This window comes from Acanthisitta chloris, unplaced genomic scaffold, assembly GCF_000695815.1.
Source record: "Acanthisitta chloris isolate BGI_N310 unplaced genomic scaffold, ASM69581v1 scaffold11522, whole genome shotgun sequence".
NCBI lineage: Eukaryota > Metazoa > Chordata > Aves > Passeriformes > Acanthisittidae > Acanthisitta > Acanthisitta chloris.
Genome location: NW_008660228.1, coordinates 25975 through 45573, shown reverse-complemented (window position 1 = coordinate 45573; position 19599 = coordinate 25975). Strand labels below are relative to the sequence as shown.

Genomic DNA, 19599 nt, shown 5'->3' with positions numbered 1-19599 from the left:
CTATAATGAGCTCCATATCCCTGTAGGCAGTAACTCCCCAGTGTGTCTGTAAGGTGAACCATGGAGCTGCTCCTGTGACTGACCTCGATGGGCTTCACCCCCAGACAGCTCTGTTGGCTCTGATTTGGTTATTAGGGTTCAACTCATGGTGACTGATCCTCTGTGCTCCTTTGTGGTTCTGCTGGTGAGCCTGTTATCACATAACCTGACACTTGCCACCTGGTGTTAAGGCTCCTGGAAGTTTATGTGGCTTCTAGGAGAGACTGACTGGGGTAGGGAAATGAAAATGTTTTGGTTATTGTAAGCTATGCAGCCCTTTGGGCTAACCCAGCACAGCTCATTGATACTCACCCAGCACTGGAACAAAGCTTATGGGTTTAAGTGCTAGTGTTAAGTTCTTTTGTGTTGAATGTCATCAAAATCACTTCCTTCATCTACAAAAAGCAGCCACCCATCTTTATTGTGTTGGTCACAACCTAGTAAACACTTGCTTTGTATCATCTTTATTAGAAACTGTTGACACTAGATAATTGTGGTAGAAAAATTACCTGATTTCAGGACAGATTGTAGTTCTTCATGTAATACCTAGTGATTGAAGCTGGTGCCTTTGATCCCATGACCTGTGAGTGCATTTTATGTCTACTCTTACACAATTTCACACAGTTATTGACCTTTTTCCACTTTTCAATGAATATCTAACAGGAGGTGTTGCAGTCTGTTTGTTTGAAATAGGTACTCCTTGTTGCTAAAGAGGGTAATAAGTAAGTCACAGCTGTCAGAATGATTTGATAGAGTATATTTTGGGTATCTTATTGCTGCTTCTCTGTATCAGTTGTCTTGTATTTCAGAGTCCTGTTTGCAAACTTGTCAGTGTGATTGTACTTTAAAAATGTTTTAGTTCCACATGGCAAGATTTTTTCAAAGGACTTTTGCGTGAAGAAAAACTCATTACAGTTTTTTTGTCATCCCTTCCAGATGAAAGTGTTCCTTCATGGTCTGTTAGAATCTGTTCCCTAACTCTAGTTATGATCTCTGTGTTTTGAGATCTGAACTGCTGAGCTCTCTCTGCCCAAACAGCTCTTGCTGTGATGTCTTTTTCCTACAAGGTTTTCTGAAAGTGTCTTTTCATTACCTTTGCTTGACTCTGCAGTGCCTTCCATTCAAAAATGTTTTCAAACTGCACCTTTGGTTATACTCTACTTTCTCATAATTAATTTTGTGAGGATGGTGTTTAATCTGGGGAACAAACTCCAGTGTATCTTTATGTAGGATAAGACCAGAAACAAAAGGAGGTTCCAAATTCTGTGCAAATCAAGAGATGCCACTCTTGGAACTGACATTTTTGACTGCTTTTGAGGCATGTAGGTGTGAGAGTTACCTTATTGCTTCCTGATGTGCTGGAATTGCACCTCTTCTTGGGCCTGTACTTCAGGGCTTTCTTGGTCCTGTTTTTGTGCCTAGACCCAGCCAAGAGAAATATCATTCTCATGCATCTCCTGTGTTTTCCACCATTTGGCACTTTCAGGCTACAGCACAGGACTAGGCTGCTCAGAAGGAGTTGTGGTGTTTGTTTTATATAGAAACATCTTTGGAAAGAGAAGCATTGGTGTCATCTCTATTTATATAACACAGAGCACAAGCTTAAGAGGGCAGTGTTGATAGGTTTTGGGGTTTTATTATGGTGGGGTTTTTTTTCTACTAAGCAGCTGAGACTAGATATGGCACTTGGTGCCATGGTCTAGTGACCATGGTAGGGTTGGACTTGATGATCTTGGAGGCCTTTTCCAACCTGGTTGATTCTATGATTCTGTCAAATTGCACTATGTATTCTGGTCTGTTACAATTGTTACTTACCTGTAACCATCAGAATATTGTCTGTTTTTCTTTTGGTCTGTCTTTCAACTTCTTTTGAACCTGTCTTGATGGGAATAGTTCATTCAGAAGAGAATTAGTTGATAACATGGTGTTTAAAGTACTTGTCTGATGGAAGGAAACATGGAATTTTGTCTGCTTCAGACACAACCTGTTGTTCAGCGTGAAGAGAAGGCTCTGGGGGAGACCTTGCTGTGGCCTTTCAATATAGAAAGGAGCTTATGAGAAGGGCAGAGAGAGACTTTTTACCAGGGCCTGTAGTGACAGGACAAGATGCAACAGTTTTAAACTCAGAGTCTAGATTGAGACTGGACATGAAAAAATTTGTTATGAGGGTGCTGAGGCACTGGCACAGTTGTCTGGAGGAGCTGTGGCTGCTCCATCCCTGGAAGTGTTCAGGACCAGGTTGGATGGAGCTCAGAGCAGCCTGGTCTAGTGTAAGGTGTCCCTGCCCATGGCTGCAGGGTTAGAACTTGGTGGTCTTTAAGGTCTCCTCCAACCCAAACCACCTTAAAACTAAGGTTTTAAGGACATGTGGCTTCTCACATACCTGAACCCTTTTGTTTAAATGAGAACAGCTTTAGGCTGTGTCCCCTGGAGTGGCTGCATTCAGCTCTGCAGCCTTCAGTGTCAAGGAGGATTTTGAGCTGCTCAGTTCCTGCTGGCCAGGAAACCTGTCTGTGCTCTGTCAGTTATGTGATTTCTATGTTGAATAAGATCAGTTTAGATTGCCTTATGTACAGCTCACTGTCTGGTTTGGGTTTCTCCATTGTGTTTTACTTGTTTGAAGTGCTAAGCTCTTAATTTTTTCTCTTGACCTTCCTCTTTCCCCAGGCAAAATTAGGACACCTGAGTGAAGTGTTGGAGTATCTTTTGGATGTAGATCTAAATCTCTGCTTCACTAGTCTGGAGTCTGAGCAAATCCCTCTGAAGGGAGGGCCTGTCTCACTGATAAAAATTGGTTGTGACTTTGATATTCACAGTTTTATTGCCATGTTTAACCAAAGGTTAGGACAATGAGATGTTATATATCTGGTAATCCAACTTTGCAATGCTCTTGGCAACTCTTTTATGTGAACAGTCTGACTTTTTGGGTTGGCATGACTCAATTATTCAGAAAATTGGATGGAGTTGAAATTAATGACAATCAAAAGGGATACAGTTACTTGAAAATGTTAATCCAGGGTATTGTGCAGGTGAAATGAGCTCCCACAAAGAGATTTAACTACTGCAGGTCCTGATGTTAAAATATACTAAGTGGATTGTGATGGAAACTTGCCAACTAAAACAGGAATAAGGAAAAAGGAAAAAAATTCTACACTGAAAATTATGAAATTCTTCTTAATGTGTCTTAGAATTCATTCCAGGTTTATGGGACTTACACTTATTTCTTAACAAAATGAGACGTAACTTACGGTGACTACTTGAATTATAATTGGTAGTCCTTCAAAATATCAGTGGTGATCCTAATAATGTGCCTTTGCAGGCAGAACAGGATGCCAGAATTAAAACTTCAGAGATCCCTTTGGGTTTCGTGATTATGTTCAACTGTATGCAAAATATCTCATTCGTGCTAGTTGGGAAGAAAAAAACCTCTTTTATTTTGCTTTGTGTAATAAAATGAAGTGAATAACCATTCCATGAGCAGGGATGACATCCCCCTTTACTACACTGAGTTAATAAATCAGGTTAAAAAACTTTAGGTTCTGTGTGTAAAGGATAACTCCACTTCTCCCAAGTAGGAGAAAGTGGTTGGTTTTCTGAGGATCTGAAGGATTTAAGAAGCACAGAAATGCTTTGGGATGGTGTAGGGTTTCCTGTGCAGGGTCAAGAGTTGGACCTGATGATCCTTGTGGGTCCTTTCCAACTCAGGATATTCTGTGATTCTCTGATTCTGTGAAATCTTACAAATTTGTTCAAGCCTGATGTTATAAAACATTATAAGAACTTATTTTGTTGGCTATATGTAAGGCTGAAAAAGAATAATTTTTGTTCCTCCTTTTAGGGGCACAAGAAGTTCTCATTGATCCAGGTACATTATTTTCATGCATGTTTCCAAAGTATTTTCTTTAATTATTTTGCATATGTTTTGCATTTGTATAGATAATTACTGCCACTGGTAATGATCTACTGTCACTAGTAGTGATCCCTGATGCTTCAGGTTTTTACTATAAGTCTTGAGGAATCAAAGAGACTGAAGGGTAACTGGCACAAAATTAATCATCTAGTCCTGTGATTGTGTCCCTGTAAATTCTAATCAAGATTTCTTGTCCCCACGAGTAGTGAGGGGTTTTAAATTTTCTTTAGCTGACAAACTTGAATGGTCACACTGAGCCCTGTAGTGTCAAGGTGTTTGTTCAGTCATCATGAACAGACATTCTTCACTTCATAAAGCCATTGTTAACCTGCAGATGGGCTTGGTGTGCTTCTTAAAGGTTGATGAACATATATAAAAAAGTTGCTTTTAGCATTTGAGCATGAAAAATAACCTATTTCTGAATATACAGAGGGAGCAGAAAGTATCTCAGTTTTTAATTCCATTGAGAGGTAGGCCCAGCTCTGAAACTGAGATTTTTTTTTTTTTTTGCCATCTCAGTAGAGAAACCTATTGGAGAAATAAAGTACTGTATAATCCTACAGATTAAGTAACACATAACAAGCTATTGAGCCTTGCCAAACCTCTGATGTATGTTTTCATTTTTATTATGTTAACTCTTCAATAAAATCCAATTCTAGAAGTAATATTTTCATGTTCTTTCTAATACCCAGATTTCCTTGGCTTCTGTTTCTCATTCTTATCCCTTATGCATGTAAACTGTCTCTCACTTTCTTTCTTATGTAAGAAAGCCTATTTCTTACTGTTTTGTCTGAGCCTTTTTTTCCTTAGGTGTGGTTTAGCAGCACAGTTTTATAGTACAACAAGGAATAATTAAAATTGCGTATTCAGTTGTGGCCATAGTCTAATTTTAGCAATCTGTAATTTTATTCATAGTCTAAGTGCAACAAATTATGAATATACTTTTTTATTACGTGAAAGATTATCTCCTGTTTGCTGGCTCATGATTGAACCCATTTTTCATGTGATTGAATCCATTTTCATGTGTACTTCTTGAAATACCATAGTAAACCAGAATTAGTGTTTCCAGGTAGGGCAATTATACTTTGTGTACTCTTTGTCAAACCTGCAGTATTTGCTAGGAGTCCTTGTGCTCATTTCTTATCCTGTTCTGTTCTAGGTGCACTGACCTCCAACGGTATAAATGCAGATACCAGTGCAGAGATAGGACGTGCCAAGAACTGTCTGAGTCCTGAAGACATCATAGATAAATACAAAGAGGCAATTTCTTACTATGGCAAGGTAATTCAGCTTGGAGGAGTAAGTTATGCTTGAATCACTTGTTCATTTCAAGTCTCTCTTGTTTGATACAGAAAGGATCTTTCCACTAACCTGTGTAAGTATGCATTTCCATGTCTGTGTTGAAGGGAAACTCTCCAACTGAGACAAGATAAATTGTGTGCATGAGTTAATACATGATCAGGAGCAATGATAGTTCTGGGGATAGTGTCAGATTAATTTGAATCCATCAATAAAACAATAACTCTCGAGGATGCATTCAGCTTTTTGTGTTATCTTAAGGGTATGTTGTTCATCTAGAAAGAGTCTGATTTCATTAGAAGTATAAAATTATTGGACTTCAGGCTCAGGGCAGGATATTTATATTTTGATTATAGTAACATACATTATGCTCTCAGCAGGTAATAACTGCTTCACTGCAGCTTCACTTGCAGGTACCAAAGGGCTTTGTCTTGGGACTGGTGTATAACTGTTCAAGACAAGCACAGTTACCTTCTGTCTGTTCCAGACCTACAGACACAGTAACTTCATGCTCTAATGCTGAGGAAGCAGCACTTTCTACTAGTATGTTATCACTGACCTGAAGAAACTTTTGTAGCATCTCCTAAAATGTTTTGCTTTTGCTGATATAACTGCACAAGAGAGGAATATGTTACTGCTTTGGTGGAGTAACCTTTGCATTTCATTCTGAGCATTTGTTGTGGTTCAACCCCAGGCAGCCACCAAACACCACAAAGCCACTTGCTCACTCCCCCACCAACAGGATGGAGGAGTGAATCAGGAGGGTAAAAGCTAGAAAAACTCATGGGCTGACATAAAGACAGTTTAATAGAGAAAGCAAAAGCTGCACATACAAGCAAAGCAAAACAAGGAATTAATTCACTGCTTCCCATGGGCAGGAGGTGTTCAGCATCTCCAGGAGAGCAGGGCCCATCATGTGTAACGGTTCCTTGGGAAGACAAACACCATCACTCCAGATGTTCCCCCTTCCTCCTTCTTCCTCCCACCTTATATCCTGAGCATGATGTCCTATGGTATGGAATATCCCTTTGGTCAGTTTGGGTCACCTGTCCCAGCTGTGTCTCCTCCCATTCTCCCATGCACCCTCAACTTCCTTGCCAGTGTGGCAGTGTGGGAAGCAGGAAAGGCCTTTGCTCTGTGTGAGCTCTGCTCAGCAATAACAGAACCATCTCTGCATTATCACCTCTGTGTTCAGCACAAATCCTAAGCATAGCCCCATATTAGCCACTGTGAAGAAAGTTAACTCTACTTCAGCCCAAACCAGCACAGCATCCTTTACCCATTAGTTTTCAAACAGGAGATGGGCTGACTCAAATAGCCACTATCAGTCCAGTCTGAGGAAAGAACTATACCAGACTGTTTGGCTAGAAAATTGCCTGTTTGCTGTCTGAGCACAAACAGATCAATGCACATCTGCATTGTCTCCTGCCTTCCTTAAGCCAGCTAAATAAACAGTCATGTACAGAAAAGGTTTTGTAAACAGGTACTAGAACACTCAGAATGGTTTGTAATTCTCTTGTCATCAGCAAATCTCTTTTAACTAAAGAGAAAATTGATGCAGCAATAAAAATATCTTTGCTTACATACTTATTGCACCATGGAGGTAGAATTTATGTACAGACACACCACCCACACCCATCATATATATGAGTTTACCCACAGTGGAACTAATATTCCAACTTTTCTCCTCATCTGAACTCTCGGAATGAAGCTTTGCTGTGTCTCAAAGTAAGAGAAGTGAGTGAAGAGGCTGAAAACAGTTGTTTTGCATAGTAACATTTTAGATGACACCTTAATTTTCACTTGGGCATGTGTTGGTAATTTAACAGTATAGTCATTAGGGAGTTGCTGGATTTGGAAAATGTGACAGCTGATCTGTGTGTTGAGCAGACATATTTATGAAATCTAACAGGTGCAATGCTTCAATATTATTTTCATTTTCTCCTTCCTCAAGTACAAGAATGCTGGTGTGATTGAACTGGAAGCTTGTGTGAAGGCAGTGAGAGTCCTTGCAATACAGAAGAGGAGCATGGAAGCATCTGAGTTTCTGCAAAATGCAGTTTACATCAACCTTCGTCAGGTTGGTGCACACAGTCCAGTTATTTTTCTCTTCTCATTTGACAGAATGTACTGACAATTCCTTAGGTTTAGGAGATTCCAGTTTATTTTCTGTATCATAGAATTTAGAGGCTGGAATGGACCTGATAGATCATCTAGTCCCCAGCCCCCTGCCATGGGCAGGGACACCTCCCACCAGACCAAGTTGCTCAAGGCTCATCCAGCCTGGCCTTGAACACCACCAGGGCTGGGGCAGCCACCACAGCCCTGGGCAACCTGTGCCAGTGTCTCACCACCCTCACAGGAAATCACTACCTTCCTTCTCACTAGGACTTGTCTTCTGAGCGTTTTCACATCTCTGAGTCTGGTTTAAAAGGTATTCAGAGTTCATCTGAAATCATGAGGACTTAGTTTGAGATTAAAGGCTCTGTTGTTTTTTCTCCCTTGTGAAAGACAAAAAAAGATCCCATTGTTGTTCTCTTGTGATGTTGTACTAGGGAAAAACTGCTCCTTGGGACTGATCTGCAATGGATATTTTTGATCAGCTTGATTGCATCTCATCCAACCAAACTGTGAGCAAATCAGCAGTGGCCTGTTGCATAGTGAGCTGATGAATCTGACTAGTGTTGTTAATCCATTGAATTTTTGTTGTGTGGTGAAAAGTCTTAATTAAGACAAAGCAGAGAGGAATTCCGGGGAGGAAAATCAATATTTGGAACTGTGGGAAAAATCACAGAACCATTCAGGTTGGAGAAGACCTGTGAGATCATTGAGTCCAATCTATGACCTGACACCACCATGTCAACTAGACCATGGCACCAAGTGCCACATCCAATCTCTTCTCAGCACCTCTGGGGATGGTGATTCCACCCCCTCCCAGGGCAGTGCATTCCAATGCCTAAGTACTCAGCAACACACAGAACAAGACTGTGTCTTGTCAGTGTCTCCAGCCTGGTGTCACTGATTACAGAGACACTGCTGTGGTTGAAAGAACTAATAAAAAGCTGTTAGATTTCTCACTGGTGTTTGGTTTTTATCCTTGCATCTCAGTAGGAAGAGCAGTTTAAGTCCACGCCATTGAGTTTATTAAGCCAGATGGGGACAGCAAATTTATGAGGGAGGAAGAGCACTTTCTTTCATTTGCACAGAATCCTTTCTTTGAAGTCAATTTTCTAACTCAACATAAATGAGAAAATAATTAATTGATAAGCTATCATAAAAATCATCAATTTGGTTACAGAGTACGTTAACTGCCATAATCCTTAGAGTGCTGAGGGCCTTCTGTGTAATTCTGTCATCTGTCTTCTGCTGGCAGCTCTGCAGCCTTTCCTGTAAGCTGCTGTGGAAGTATTTTTCTCTGTTTTGGTGCTGTTATTCTTGTGGCCTTCAAACTCCAATATTGTTTTTCTTCTGGGAGCAATTACTGCCACTGTGAGAATCCTTGTTCTCCTCCCTGGCACCTCTGATGTTGCACCTTTCACTTTATATTAGAGGACAAGACCTAGTGAATGGCAAAGTATGTAAGTCATTTCAATAGCTGATAACCATTGCCTAATAATACACAAGCACAAAGCTTGCAGCATACAACATGTACCCTGATCAAAGCTTACCAGTAAAGCCTCAACCAGTACAAACTTCTAAACCAGTGCAGGCTGGGACCTCTGTGTGACTGGGGAGCAGTTTGGCTTTATTGTGAGAACTATGAGTAAGATAATCTTTCCAGGGCTGGGGAATGTATTTTGCATAAAGAGAGGTATGGATGGGAGTTGTGTTTACAGCTGTTCAGGATTTACTGTATATGGCATGGGAGCAAATAATAGTTGTATTTATAATTTGGATGAACTCAAAGGAGGAATCATCCTGTTACAGCTGAGGGAAACAATCTGTAGGATTGTCCTTCACTTGCAGGTGAATAGAACATCAGCACAATCAATATTCAACAGCAGAAAAAAGGTTACCATTTAAGACTCATAAACACAAAAACTAGTTCCTATTCATATATTCAAGCTTATACTCAATCTAGTAATATGATGTAATTGGTATTTTCTGAGGAGCTGCAGGGTAATAAGACTTAACTTCACATCCAGTACTGAGGAATAAATTGTTAAATCTAATTACAAAGAGAGTGAGATTATCAAAATTTAATGTAGTGAGGAATAATTAAAAAAAACAAATAAAAAGCTGCCTTCTTGCAGGCCTGGCTTGAAAGGAGTCTGTGAAAAAAACAGCTCCGTTGCCTGGGGAGTGAACCTGTTGTGGTTTAACCCCAGCCAGGAACCCAGAACCACACAGCTGCCTGCTCACTCCCCCACCAAAAGGCTGGGGGAGAGAATTGGAAGGGTTAAAGCTAGAAAGGTCATGGGTTAAGGTAAAGACAGTTTAATGGAGAAAGCAAAAGTTGCACACACAATCAAAGCAAAACAAGGAGTTAATTCACTGCTTCCCTTGGGCAGGAGGTGTTCAGCATCTCCAGGAGAGCAGGGACCATCACACATAATGGTTCCTTGGGAAGACAAACACCATCACTCCAGATGTCCCTCCTTCCTCTCCACCTCTGTGTGGCCTTTTCTATTTATTTCTCCCCCGCCCCTTTTCTTCTTTTAAATTCCTGGGTTTGTGCTGAGGGAAGATGCAATTTTGCTGTCTTTTTGGTGATTAAAAAACAGTTTCCTGCTACTGCAGAAAATATTTGACTAACTTCAGGGACAACCAGTAAGCAACAAGTTGGGTAACAGTGCTAAAAGCTTACTCAGATATGATGAAAATGAAACTTTCTGAGAATCTGTTGGCTCTCTGATAGCTGTTCTAATGATTAGTGAGTGCTCCTGTCTATGTCAGTAGCATGACCCTGTCTTCTCATCTCAAAGAATTTAGTTTCCATAGGTTTGTGAACATTGACAGTATTTGGATTTGAGGAACAGCTTTTGAGAATGTTTTTTAATTTTTTTTTTAAAAACTATGGTGCATGATTACGTGCTCATGTTCTTTTCAACTCTGCTGCCTTATTTTTTTATTGTTCTGGCTTTTTAAAAATGGCATAAATGGGAAAAAAGGGGGGAAAAAAGGTGGAACAGCTTGTTTCTGCTGGAGTAGGTAACTTTAATCTGACACCTGATGTCCTTTCTGAATGAAAGCTTTTGGGGACTCTGATAAACTCCTTTAGAATTGTTCTGTATTTTCTTTTTGTGCCTCGTGTTCTTTGCAGCTGCTTTGATTCCTGAAAGTTTTCACCTTAGTGCAGTTTCCTTTGTACAACTCTTGGTACAGGGATGGGCAGTGTTTCTGTATCAGGCTTTGGTTTATGGTGTCAGTTCTCAGAGAAATAACAGCTCCAGCTTCAAAAATTGTCTGAAACTTTGTAAAATGATTAGCTAGTCTGTGTGTCTCTTCATATCCTGAAGAATGAAGATTTGAGCTATCAGATAAGGTCATGGTGCCTTCGGCAAACTCAGATCTCTTGGATTGCTGTGTCCAAAATTAGAAGAGGCTTTTAAAAACAGACTATTTTTGTAATTATATCAGGATTTAAATGACTAAAAGGTGTCTTGAGGCTTCACTTAAGACCTGATTATTTCTATAAAACTTAACCAGTTTGCTTAGCATCTTCAAGGCTTTAACTTTCTGCACTTAAACGCACCGATCCACTAATTGATACCTTCAGTTTTGAAGAATGAGTTGCAGAAATGCTGTTTCTGCCCTTTCGTGCTATTTTTGGATGAGGTTTGTCATTTGAAACGCCTTTGCAAAACGTGTTAGCAGCTTTAGAGTAATTTAAAATCTGTTCTAGTTGCTTTCGGTTGTGCCTGGCAGATCCTGTGCACTAGGTGTCAGCGTTGGTCTGTGTCTCTGGATCCTGGGACACAGACTTGGGAGGAGTCAGCTGCTTCCAAAGTTTCTGTGGCAGTTTATTCGTAGCTGTCTGATTCCAAAACAAGTTTGTAATTCAGATCGGAGGGGAAAGGAATGAAAACTTGGGACTTGTGCCACTATATTGATAAGCTAAAGAAGCACATGGTGGTAGGTTCTTACCAAATTTGTTTCAACTTTAAGCCTACTGGGGCTTTAACTAAATTCCACCTCAATAGTTGGCATTTTCTGCGTATGTATTATGGAATCATTAGGCTGGAAATGACTTCTAAGATCATCAAGTCCAACCATTAACTCAGCACTGCTAAGACCACCCCTGAAGCTTGTCCCTAAGCACCACACCTACATGTCTCTTACATCCCCTCAGGAATGGTGACTCCTCTGCTTCCCTGGGCTGCTTATTTGTTCCAATACCTGACTGAGCAAAGAAATCTGGGGCTGTGTCTTCTTGTGATGTTTTCCTACTTCAACATCATTTTTTACAGTTGTTGGCAAAAGCTCATATCAAACTCATTATTGCTCTCTGAGACTTGCATCATGCAAGGCACTCATGAGGCACTGGCACAGGTTGTCCAAAAGCTGTGGCTGCCCCATCCCTGGAAGTGTTCAAGGCCAAGGTGGATGGATCTTGGAGCAACCTGGTCTAGTGGGAGGTGTCCCTGCCCAAGGCAGAGTGTGGAACTGGGTGAGCTTTAAGGTCTCTTCCAACCTAAACCATTCTGTGATGCTATGATTCAATCTCACAGTGTATAAATCACAGTAGAGGATCAGGAATGAAAAATTCGTGCTTTACAAGATTAGAAACATAAAAGTTGAGACAGTAGTTTCTTGCTTTCACAGCCTGAGATCTCAAGATTAGATTTAATCTTCGAGGGATGAAAATCTTTATCTTACTAAATCGCTAAATTTTGGAAGTGTTAAATTTTTGTTCTTTTTATGTACATGAATATCATGTTGAATATCATGCTGAATATCTTCCATACCATGTGGAGCTCTTTAGCTGTTGTTGACTGTTTTGACTGTTTACTCGTTAGTAGCACTGACAAATAAAGTAGCTGCACAACTCCATATTTGCTGGTTTTGTTAGCTGTTGAACCAAGTTCTGCTGGCAGTAGGATCTGTCATGTGTGGCTATGTGTAAAATCCAAGGCCTTCTGTAGTGCTGGAGTTCTCTACTACGTTACCCCCCACCACCCTGTTAGTTTTTAAAAACTCAGACACACTTTAAAGTGTAGATTCTAACCAATCCTTCTCCCTTTTCCCTGGAAATGTCAGCTTTCAGAGGAGGAGAAGATCCAGCGGTACAGCATTCTCTCGGAGCTCTACGAGCGCATCGGCTTTCACCGAAAATCCGCGTTCTTCAAGCGCATAGCGGCGATGCAGTGTGCTGCCCCCAGCATCCCCGAGCCAGGCTGGAGGGCCTGCTACAAACTGCTGCTGGAAACTCTCCCTGGCTACAGCCTGTCCTTGGATCCTAACGATTTCAGCAAGGGTAAGTGGCTGGATTACCCTAGGAGGTCACTCAGCTGCCTTTCTGCTACTGATTTCCTTGAGAGTTTTCATACTGTGATACTGAGAGTAGACTGAAAACAGAAATTGAACAGTTAAAGCTGAAAGCATAAAGAATAACTTTACTAATAGCACTATTTCAGCTTAATTAGCAAAATAGCAAGGATTGCATAGTACAGACAAGAAACTTCACTAATGGTATTGTTTTGGCTTGGTTGGCAAAAGGATGCACCTTGTCTATAAGACAGTAGAACTAACTAGACTCAAACCTTGGCAGTAGGGGGAAAACTTAGACCATATAAGGTGTGGAATGAAGAAACAAAATGTCCAAGATAGAGACAAGGTCAGCAAGACATGCAAAACTGTCCAAAGGGGTAAACAGTTCCATAATAAGAGTGTCCAAAGGGTACTGAGGAAGAGGAGACACTTCATCTTCACGACCACTGAACAACCACCAGGACCATGGGACTGATGCCGAGAGGGAGGAGATCGAGGAGTATATGATAATGATTTCCAAGAACTAATTATAATAATAATCACCCATTCCTGGAAATAATGAATATGTATAAGCATCTAGTGTATATAAACTGAGAAGTTTTTGTCCTTGGTTGCACAAGTTTGGTGGAGCGATCCCCCTTGTGCCCAGTGCAGAATAAACAAATCCCTGCTACTCAGAGACACAAGTCTGGGAGAAGTTCTTTCCCAGCCTTTTCTTGGCATCAGTTGAACCAAAATTATTCACTAGTCTGAAGTTGTTTGTGGCAAACAGAGCACTTTACCACTGTGTACCTTCACTTTCTCTTAGTGTTGTTTCAGTAATTTCAGATTTTTGTGAGCCTCTACTGAATGTGTTGCTCTGTTTGCAGCAAGTAATTATGTTTTATTTATGAAAGCTTCATTTCTGCTGTTGTTCAGAAATGTCTGGTTTGATGATACACTTCTTGGTACAAAAAAAACCCTCATATTTTATTTTTGAATATTTTTTCAATTTAAGTGCATTCAACCTTTGTACCAGAAATTGTATTTCTTTTGATATTTGTTGCTGTTTGATCTGATAATGAAAGAATAGAGGAACTTACATATTTTTGTATACAAACACATACACATTATGTCATTATATCTGTATCTGTAGGGTAACATTTGTCACATTTTCCTACAAATTAGGGTCAGATAATATGCTGCTTGGGAAGTCCTTTTGAGTAAAGGTAGAACATGTGACCCACAAGTGCATTCTGTTACACAGCAGCATTTTTGGGACCATTCCCTACATGGGATATTGAAGTGCTGGAGCAGGTGCAGAGAAGAGCAACGAGGCTGGTGAAGGGACTGGAGCACAAGTGCCATGAGGAGAGGCTGAGGGAGCTGGGGGTGTTGAGCCTGGAGAAGAGGAGGCTCAGGGGAGACCTTCTCACCCTCTGCAACTCCCTGACAGGAGGTTGGAGTCAGGTGGGGTTTGGTCTCTTCTCCCAGGCAACCAGCAGCAGGACAAGAGGACACAGACTCAAGCTCTGCCAGGGGAGGGTTAGGTTGGAGATTAGGAAGAGATTTTTTACAGAGAGAGTGATCAGACATTGGAATGTGCTGCCCAGGGAGGTGGTGGATTCACCATCCCTGGAGGTTTTCAGGATGAGACTGGATGTGGCACTTAGTGCCATGGGCTAGTGACCACAGTAGGGTTGGACTTGATGATCTTGGAGGTCTTTTCCAACCTGGTTGATTCTGTGATTCTGTGTTGTAGCTTCAGGAGAGGAGCAGCAAGCAATGGGCTGAGCTGGGTTTGTAGATGGTTAGTGCTGGGTTTTTTTTTAAACTGGTGTGATTTAGCAGTTACTGCAAGAAATTACATGTGAGAGGAGGCAGAAAATGCCAAGCGGATTAGATGGAAAGATACATACAGACTATGATGAAGGAATAGACTGGAAAAAATGCACTGTGGCCTGGGATGAGGCTGTGTTGGGGAAAAAAGGCTGTCGCAGTTCTGCAAGAATTGACAATTAAAGAGGCAAAAAAAAGACACTTGGTGTTTATCTTACATTTTTTCCCTTACCTTTGTGTTGTGTTCTTTGTCTGATTTTACCCCTAAAATGACTCTTGCAGAGACATATGGAAAGATCACTGTAAGCTTGAAGAGCTACTTGATAAAAACGACATTTCACACATGAGAAATAATGAGACTCTTGTGTGCAAAATATAAACTCTCAAGGTTTGGCTGCAGTAAATATTCCTAGAACAGTTTGCCAAATGCTGAAGGGTGATATTAGAAGGAAGGCTGTCGAGAAGTTCCTGAAGTACTGCACATCTTAGAATATCTGTTATTTAAAAGTTATTGCTGTTGCTTACTGCTAAAAGCAGGTTCAGTTTCGTGGAGAGCTGCATATTACAGTTTTGAAAGAGAAGTTAAGTTGTGATGATCTATTTATTGTTTCCATAGATACTTTGCAAATATGAAATAGTTTATAGTCTGAAACTTAGTTTCTAAAGGCTGAAAATCAGGATACGTGCCTCATGTCCTAAAGTTGTGTTGCTTTTTACTGAATTTTATTGCCCTTGAAAGCATTTAGAGAAAATATCTCTTGCTTGATCTTTAAAGAGAGGTAAGAATTACTTGAATTTCTTTTTGATATTTTTGTTGAATGGTGTAGGTAGTGACAAGACAATGGGGAATGGCTTCTAACTGACAGGGAGTAGGTTTAGATTAGATACTAGGAAGAAATTCTTCCCTGTGAGGGTGATGAGGCCCTGGCACAGGTTGTCCGGAGCAGTTGTACCTGCCTCATCCCTGAAAGTGTTCAAGACCAGGTTGGATGTAGCTTTGAGCAACCTGGTCTAGTGGAAGTTGTCCCTGCCCATGGCAGGGGGGGGAATGAGATAGACTTTTAGGTCCCTTCCAACCCAAACCATTCTGTGAGTCTATGATTTCAATAAAAATTAAGTTTCTCTATGAAAAGTCATGTGAATTTGTTGTCCAGAGAATGAAAAAGATACAACTCTAAAGGTTTTATGTATCTTGGTTTTGCTTCATGGGAAGCATTAACTTCATTTTCTGAATTTTAGTGATACATTTATTAGACAGGCTTATAAAGCAAACATTGATTTCACATTTAGATATTCAAGCAAACTCAAACACTACAACTTTTGTTTTGAGTACAAGATTTAGATTTTGTAATTTCGTAGAATCATTGAGTCAACCAGGTTGGAAAAGACCTCCAAGATCATCAAGTCCAACCCTACCATGGTTACTAGACCATGGCACTAAGTGCCACATCCAGTCTCACCTTGAAAACTTCCAAGGATGGTGAATCCACCACCTCCCTGGGCAGCACATTCCAATGCCTGATCACTCTCTCTGTAAAAAATCTCTTCCTAATATCCAGCCTAACCCTCCCCTGGCAGAGCTTGAGTCTGTGCCCTCTTGTCCTGCTGCTGGTTGCCTGGGAGAAGAGACCAACCCCCACCTGACTCCAACCTCCTGTCAGGGAGTTGCAGAGGGTGAGAAGGTCTCCCCTGAGCCTCCTCTTCTCCAGGCTGAACACCCCCAGCTCCCTCAGCCTCTCCTCATTTCTGCTTCCATTGGGTGATTTTGATAAGTGTCATAAAATCACTGCTTAGTATGTTAATGAGACCAAAAGCAATGGGTTTGTGATGACTTCTGCCTTCTTCCTTTCCAGGGACTCACAGAGGATGGGCTGCAGTGCAGATGCGTTTGCTCCATGAACTTGTCTATGCTTCCAGAAGGATGGGCAATCCTGCCCTGTGTGTCAGGCATCTGTCTTTCCTTCTCCAGACCATGCTGGATTTTCTTTCTGACCAAGGTATGACTTAAAAGAAGGAGATATTTGCACTTTCTTCTGTCCTAAAGGTGAATAATGTGACTTTGTTTTGAAATATACTTAGTTTGAGAAGTAATGGTGAGCACAGATGTTGGGGAGTTACGTCTGTGCCTCAGGTAGGTTGGTGGTGGTAATCAATTAACATGGGGGCTTGGAAGTAGATGATCTTTAAGGTCCCTTCCAATCCAAACCAGTCTGGAATTCAATCATGTATACACTGTTATTGAATTTTGCTGTTCTGACCTTGATGTGTGGTATTTGAAATAAAACTTTCTGTAATGTTTTCCATCTGTACATTTACTGCCTCAAGCCTAATATTTCCTCTCTAAACATTAAGAATATGATGAGAGGTGTTAAATTGCATGTGGATTAAAACAAAGCATTGGTTAAAAATGCCAGCAGCTTTCATAAGTGCTCTTAATGAAGACATTGTGAGGAGTTGGGGTTACAATGAAGATTCAGAAAAGACTCTGCAGTAGTTCATACCCAATCTACTAGGAGTGTTTTGACAAAACATTCACAGTGTGGATGCACAATTCATCCAAGGTAGTAGCCACAATCTATGTGTCTGTGTTTGAGAGATTGAACTTCTTTTTTGCAAGGACATGTAGTGACAGGACAGGGGAAAATGGCTTTATACTGACAGAGGGCAGGCTTAGATTGGATGTTCAGAAGACATTCTTCCCTGTGAGGGTGCTGAGGCACTGGGACAGGTTGTCCAGAGAAGCTGTGGCTGGTCCATCCCTGGAAGTGTTCAAGGCCAGATTGGATGGGGCTTGGAGCAACCTGACCTTGGAGAAGGTGTCCCTGCCCATGGGACATGTCCCTTCCAACCCAAACCATTCCATGCTTCTAACTTGCAGAAACTGAATGTGATGTACTTGGGTTAAGCTTTGTTTACCTGTCACAGTAGGCTCAAGGTTCTGTAACTTTCTGATGTTTCATTCAGTTTATATTTTTTTAATATAGCAGTAAATTTCAGTGGGATGTATTAAATTTGTCAGTGGATGACAATGGAATGAATGTGTCTGTGGGTGATTTTCAGAAACAGGAACAATAGGTGTGAGGACTGTTTTGTGGGGAAAGGGCCATTGGCATTTACAAAAATCACCTGGAAAAGCAAAAGTGACAATTGTTATGTTTGTGTTCTGTTTCTTAGGAAAAATGTTCAGACTGACTTGTTTATCACTCAGTTTAGTGAGACTAATGAGCTTAATGAGTGATGAAAGGTTTAAAACATTGGTTTTACTTCTCAGTAAGCTAAGTAAAAGGTGCATTTTTTGTAATTCCTATGCTTATGATAAAAAGGATGGGAGTGAAAAAGTGTAGGTTTTTTTTTTTCTTTTCTCTCCTCTCCCTTAGTTATGGCCAAACATCTCTCCTTGGTTACTCCTGCAGCAAAGAGCTTTGCTTGCAAGCTCGAGGTCTTTGCCTGCCTAATTCCCTCTGTTCAGTGGCTCAAATCAGTAATGGAGGAAAGAGGGGAACTGAGAAACTGGAATAAATACTCTTTTTGTCTATAGATCTTGTTGCTGTCAAAAGGTCCTTAGATTTTCCAGGACTTATAATTGAGCTCTGTTGATATATGTATGGAAAGTTTGGCTGACAACAAGGTTTTAATATCTTCCAGTCTGCATGTCCATGTACAATATGGCTAATCCCTAGTCCTAAAAACATCCAGAGAAGAGCAACGAGGCTGGTGAAGGGACTGGAGCACAAGTGCCATGAGGAGAGGCTGAGGGAGCTGGGGGTGTTGAGCCTGGAGAAGAGGAGGCTCAGGGGAGACCTTCTCCCCCTCTGCAACTCCCTGACAGGAGGTTGGAGTGAGGCGGGGGTTGGTCTCTTCTCCCAGGCAACCAGCAGCAGGACAAGAGGGCACAGACTCAAGCTCTGCCAGGGGAGGGTTAGGTTGGAGATTAGGAAGAGATTTTTTACAGAGAGAGTGATCAGACATTGGAATGTGGTGCCCAGGGAGGTGGTGGATTCGCCGTCCCAGGAGGTTTTCAAGCTGAGACTGGATGTGGCACTTAGTGCCAATGTATAGTGACCATGGTAGGGTTTGACTCAATGATCTTGGAGGTCTTTTCCAACCAGGTTATTTCTATGATTCTATGAACTTTTGTGTTTCTTGCCTTCAGACATTGTATGTCTGAGTAGAACTTTCAGTTTCATAAGACCTGTCATAACTTGGATGTTTAGTGTCTTCAGAAAATCAAACTAAATGTTCTCCAATGTGTTTGAAAAGTAGTTGAATCTTTTTTTTTCCTTCTCTCCTGAATACATCCAAAATAGAACTTGCTGTTGAGTTTGATGTCTTTTATTGATAGCCTGTTGCTCAACACGGTTACTGGTGTTCCAAATGAGCTAAAGTGTGGATGACAGTGCCAGAAATGTATTTCTGGCTTCTTTTTTTTTTTTTTTGTAATTCTTCTGAGATTGATATTATGCGATCATGGAAGTATTAAGGCAGTAAAAGACCTTCAAGATCATCAAGTCCAACCTGATGTTGTACAAGAGTTTGTTTAGCACAGAAAATTACTTTCAATTTATAGCTCTTTGTAAAGTATCAGAATATTAGGAAAAAATAAACCAACAGAGCTCCTTCAGTGTTGGACTGTAGTGAAGGACAAAAGGAAGGTGAATGCATAGGATTGTGTTACTTAGTATTTTACTTAGTGTGAATTGTTTCCCTTGTAATAGAAACTTTAAAAAAAGATGTTGTAATTAGTGTTCTTCTCTGATAATCACGTGGCTGAAACTTCCAGGTTTTCTTAACCAGGTAAAGGTTTAATTGGAATCATAGAATCATAGAATGTAGGGATTTGAATGGACCTTACAGATCATCACTTGTATTTAAAATTCAGGTATTTTGCAGATCATCTTTAAAAGCAGAACAAATAGAAGTAAAAACTAAGCCAAGAGGAGGTTACCAGGTAAACATTTGGCACTGGAACTTGATCTTCTAAGCTGTTATGTCTCAGGATTTGCTTCCTCTAGACACAGAAAAGGAATATTCTCTAGTTTATCTAATTCTGCTCATTTACTAGTTCAGTTGAAGTTGAGATACTGAGACTTCAGAAAACAGAA

General features: G+C 40.7%; 1 protein-coding gene across 1 annotated transcript in view; it reads left to right on the top strand.

Moving 5' to 3' along the window:
• TRAPPC9 (trafficking protein particle complex 9) overlaps positions 1-19599 on the top strand; it is a gene marked incomplete at its 3' end in the record, with an annotated part of 59239 nt that overhangs the window by 14546 nt on the left and 25094 nt on the right. The window contains exons 4-8 of the mRNA XM_009069753.1: positions 3878-3904; positions 5109-5230; positions 7203-7328; positions 12449-12665; positions 16351-16494. Of these exons, the coding sequence (XP_009068001.1) occupies positions 3878-3904; positions 5109-5230; positions 7203-7328; positions 12449-12665; positions 16351-16494 (636 nt within the window). The remainder of the gene's footprint in view (positions 1-3877; positions 3905-5108; positions 5231-7202; positions 7329-12448; positions 12666-16350; positions 16495-19599) is intronic.